The sequence below is a fragment of the Drosophila grimshawi genome, unplaced genomic scaffold (genome assembly GCF_018153295.1).
Source record: "Drosophila grimshawi isolate 15287-2541.00 unplaced genomic scaffold, ASM1815329v1 contig_848, whole genome shotgun sequence".
NCBI lineage: Eukaryota > Metazoa > Arthropoda > Insecta > Diptera > Drosophilidae > Drosophila > Drosophila grimshawi.
The window spans coordinates 3,826,196-3,831,554 of NW_025063692.1; the positions used below are offsets into that span (position 1 = coordinate 3,826,196).

General features: G+C 36.8%; 1 protein-coding gene across 1 annotated transcript; it reads left to right on the forward strand.

The window, feature by feature from the left end:
• Positions 1–2,726: 2,726 nt before the first annotated feature.
• On the forward strand, positions 2,727–3,386 carry LOC6569321 (ubiquitin-conjugating enzyme E2-16 kDa). The gene has a single exon (XM_001995775.3). The coding sequence runs from the start codon at positions 2,727–2,729 to the stop codon at positions 3,384–3,386; it is 660 nt and encodes a 219-aa protein (XP_001995811.3).
• The last annotated feature ends 1,973 nt before the right edge of the window (positions 3,387–5,359 follow it).

Consider the following 5,359-nt stretch of genomic DNA (forward strand, 5'->3'; position numbering starts at 1 on the left):
TTCAATCCGTACACTTATTAACAAACAAAAAAAAAAAGAGAAAATGAAAATAGGAGCACAGAAAACAAAAAAAAAAAAATATGAAAAAAGAAAAACACATGAACACTTTTCACTTTGCTCCGCTAAAAGGCACTCGGCGATTTGTGTTTGCCACAATTTTGTGTTTTGTGATTTGTCATTTGTTTGCTGTGCGTGCAAAGTTGAGTTTTCGAGCATTTGCTATATTTCATTTTTCATTTTTCCATTTTAATTTTTCGTTTTTCGTTTTTCATTTGCCATTTTGCAATTTCCATTTGGCATCTAGATTTTCCCGTATGCCAAACAAACAAGTACGAAACGAGCGCGCGAACGAATATGAAAAATCAGAAGAAAATTGACCGAATATTATGATCAGTGGCAAGCTGATGAAAATGCAAGGCAGGCAAATCTTCCGCTCGGTTTTGTGGCTGCTGCGTCGATCTCGGCACGGAATGGAACAGAAAACGGAAACAAACAAACAAAAAAAAACAGAACAGAATACAGAAATCCGTTTGCTGAAAGTGATATATACCTGAGCACACACAGTCAGTATCTGCTGCTAGTGTATCTGTGTGTGTGTGTGTGTGTGTGTGTGTGTGTGTGCGTGTGTCTGTCTATAAGCGTTTCACTCTCTCTTTCTCTCTTTTGTGAGTGCAAGAGAGCTTTTGTCGATCGTTTTGACAGAGTTATGGCCAGCATATGGATCATGTGCTCTTTGAATTAATCTGTTATTATATGCACGCATTATTCGAGTATATAGAATAGCAATAGAGAGGGAGAGAGAAAGAGAGAGATGGAGAGAGAGAGAGAGAGAGAGAGTGAGAGTGAGAGAGAGAGAGAGTGAAGAGAGAGACTTTGAGAATGCACTTTCTTCTGCGGTTCTTTTCAAAGTCCTTCAATTTTTGCACACTTCTAAGACCATTTTTAATCCTTCAATTGGAAAATGTTTAATTGTATCTATAGAAACCTTAAGCAACTTAATTTACTTATTCCCTTTAAAGCTTCGTTATATATTAAGGCATATTTGTTTTAGTATAGTCATACTTTAAATACTTTGGCTTAACTCTTAATAACGTATTTTATTATATTTATATATTTATACTTTTCACATATAATATGAAAAGGAGGCATCTATGATTTGTCTGATAGCCTCGAAGCATTGTTTGAATTTATGGAACACATGATTCTAATATATACAATAATATTTCTTATATGTAGGCAGAGCATCTGTGAGTCGTTGATGTCGCCCCACATCTACTTATAGCTTTTATAGGCACGCGTCTTTGCATTTCTCTAAATATTTCTTTGGGTATTTTTAAATTTTTCCAAGCAGACAATGCGAGAGTCCGAGAGCAGGAGCGTACGTGAATGAGATAGAGGGCGAGAGAGACAGAGAGAGAGAAAGAGAAGCACATACACCCACACAATTACACACCCACACACATACACACCCACACATACATTTGTTAATACGGCCTTTTGCACGGGCGTATTTTTAAGAGCAGCTATTTATTTGATTATTTTTAATTTGCATATGCATTTTTTTGTAGTAATCGCAGCGCTGCTCACTGGAAGCAGAATACTTGTATCCAATGTTGCACTGCTCAAGATTATCGAACTGCTGTGAATCTGTCCTGGAGCTCAGCGAATCATTCCTCCCCTTGGCTGCCTCAATATTCTCGTCTCTAAGCCGTTCACAGGGCGTATGCTCCATACGGTTGCCCATGTTGTACTGCAACTGCAACTGTTGCTGTAACTGTGGCATTGGCAGCATTTGAAGAGTTGTTGCTATCGTATCGATAGCCCGATATCAATATCGATTAATCGCAATTAAAATATAGTTGAGCATATGCTCAAAAAATTGCCCTACAGAGATAATTGTCCTAAAAACTAGTCACACTTTCTGCTCTTCTCAAATTATTTATTTTTATAATATTTCGATTTTTAAAAAATCGAGTCTTGCATTATATATATTTAATAAATTTATTCAACATTTTGGAAATAGATAACAAATGATGTTGAAACTAATTATTTAAGAATCAAAGAAATATTTGAACAGAAAATATAATTCAAAGACTTTTGTTTTTGTAAAAGTTATTAAAATGTTTTGAATAGTTTTTTTCTGTTTATTTTTTTTCAAAAAGTCTTTAGTTATCATTAAATGATATTTACAAAAATTATTAAGACACTTTGCCAGGTAATTAAAGAAGAACTATGGGTGACATTTAATACGAAAAGTCTTCAATTAACATTTATTAAAATTTATGTCGTAAGTATCTATAAAAAAAAACGATGTGGATATCTATATAAGGATATAGATTAGGATATTCTCCACTAATGTATGTGTACATATAATATTTCTTGAGGTCACATAACTAACAACGACATTATCTTAATGTCTTAAAAAATGGAGGTGCATGAAAAGGTTTTCAATAGAATATAATTTTGTGCGATGATTGAACGATAATTCTGTGGGGCAAGCAACGGCTTGAGTGAGAAATCCAAATCTCAATTCAAATATCAATAATCAATTGCCAAAGCGAGTGTTTATAGAATCGAACAACGTGTGAAATCGGAGTGGAGAACAGAAATCTTGGCTTGGTAAACAAGCGACGGCCAATTTAAGCTAGTCAATAAATTCAATTCCAGCCAGATAGACGTGACAATATTTTTTCTATTTAATTTATACATATTTTTTTTTTATGGAAATGTTTCCGCAATTGGCCGAAAGACGTCTGAGGAAGGAGCTGTGTGAACTGTATCGACTGCGGCCGCGCAACTGTTGGGCCTGGCCCCTAAGCGGAGATCTGATGCTCTGGGAGGCATCCATATCGGGTGTGAGAGATACACCGTACTTCATGGGCATATTTATGCTGCGTCTCAAATTCAATCCAAGTTATCCATTGATAGCGCCACGCGTGAACTTCACGACGCGAATCTATCATTGCAATGTGGACTATGACGGCTACATCTGTTGGGATCTGTTGTCCAGCAGGTGGTCACCGATAATCAATGTGGCAACCATACTGCATGCCATTTGCGCCCTGATGCGCAAACCCAATGTCGATGATCCCTGCGACGAGGTCATGGCCGCACTCTATCGAGACAATCCGGATGAGTACAACAGCAATGCCATCGACTGGACCCTTAAATATGCAGTTGTCCCAAATGTGCCCTTGTCACCAATTCAGACGTTGACAATTGAGGAGCGCGATGAAAATCTTGACGACGACGATGATGATGATGGTGACGAGAATTATGAGGATGAAGATGAGACTGACACAACTAATGAAATGACAGATGTTTCCGATTTAACAGAAGATTCTGGGGAGACAGATATTGTGGATGAGAATGAAGGGTTTTCCTAATTGCCTGCTCAAATGGAGCCTAAATTTAAGCCCTTTTCATCTGATATTTTATATTCAACTGAAATATAACATGCATATATTTAATAACCAATAGCGTGTTAATTAAGCCCAAATGTTTTATATATATACATCAGTCAGCTCAGTGCCTGCTCTATCAGCGTCATGAATCTGAGTAAGTCTAGGTTCTAGGATTACAGGCTCTTCAGTTTTTATTTTTTTCAAATTTAATTTCGATTGTTTATCATTTATAATATGAAAAAATATATATTCTAGATCAGACGGGTCAATATAGCCATATACGTCTATCCTTTTATTTATGTAACTATTTGAAGTCGGCGGCCAAAGATTGTTGTTCATTCCTTGTTTGGCTAAAGGTTTTTAAGTAGGATTTATAGACATTTTTTGATACGAAATGGATTCATTTATGAGGCCAGACAATAACTATTATTGGCTGAAGGGCACAGCTCGAATACCCTTTCAGACATGTCATAGATGGTGGTCGATAATATCTGGCTGAGCGCCTAATTGAAAAGAAAGGAACATAAATATGTATAGCATTGGTAAAGGTAGAAATTGTGTTTGAGAATTCATCTTGAAAGTTAGTCAAGTACAAATTGTTTCTCGTTTTGCCTTGTTTCTCGCTGGTGGTTGCCAATTTGCATCTGGTCAGCTTCCTTTTGCAGCTAAGGAAAATTTGCTCCTGTTGTGATTTCAATCCTTAAGATACATTTCTACGTATTCCTTTGCTCAGACACCGTCGCGTGCTTTATGCTTATAACTAAGCTTCTATCCATTTCTGCATGCACATAACTGTAACTGTGTATGTGTGTGTGTGTGTTGTGTGTGTGTGTGTGTGTGTTGTGTGTAACTGGACATTGCATGTGGACTCTATCAATTGAAGTGCTTGCTGGGAACCGAATGTTATGCGGCCATCTGTTGGCTTTGAGCATTGCATGCAGCTCGCAATGGACTCGGACTCGGACTTGGATTTGGGTTCGAATTTCGAATCGAATTCGTGTTGCTATTGTGGCACATTGGTGCATGCAACTGTTAAATGCACTTGTGCCACATGCGCTTTTGTATTCCGGCTGCACTCCTCGGCCACATAACAAATGCTGTAATCAGTCATTATCACATACAGTTTTGGGGCCAACCCCAATTCATTATTACAAACACAAAGCTAAGGACATATGAGTCGCAAAAAAACATTGAAGATAAATGATTACATTTTGTGCTCAACAAGTCAGAATGATGTAATCGAGTGAGTTCGACTACGATATACCCTAAGCTCAGCTGTTATTTATATTCTGATTTTATTGCCAAAATGCCCTTTAAAACGGTTTGCACACTCAAATGTAAACTAGATAGCAATGTGATCAATGTGAGAATACTTTTCTCGATCTGTCAGTTGATTAATAATAATATTATATAAACAAATAAAAAATTAAATAAAAAAGTTCCACAAATTTTCCAAATTCAAAATCACCAGCTCTTAAAGTCTCTGGGATTATCAGAAGTTTATACAGATGGACAGACGGGCTGACATGGCTATATCGCCTTGGCCATAGACCTTGATAAATCCTGATTCTGCCTTTTGCACATTTTCAATGGGCTCAGGGTATAAGAAGTGATCATATAATAATAACACGCGCTGCTTTATGTAACCTTAAAATCAGAAATTATTGAATACATAAATGAATTGAAAAGGAGCCACTGTTTATGATTATATAATTTCTCCAATTGGGATAAATGCAATCTGAAGCGATACTCAAAGATAAGAAAAACATTAAAGCTCAAGTTCAAGCGTTGGAGCGTTGGACACTCGACTTGGCTTAAGTTTCTGCAATTCGATTTGGAGAAGCTCGACTGAGCTCGATTCAGAGTAATTATGTTACATATTTGAAACAAATCAAATCCGAATACAAATCAGTATGAGCTAGAGACAGCTCAACTTGGAGATACCCTGCAACCAG

Excerpts from the sequence above, each read along its gene's own strand:
- LOC6569321 (XM_001995775.3), top strand. The coding sequence starts at position 2,727 with ATGTTTCCGCAATTGGCCGAAAGACGTCTGAGGAAGGAGCTGTGTGAA.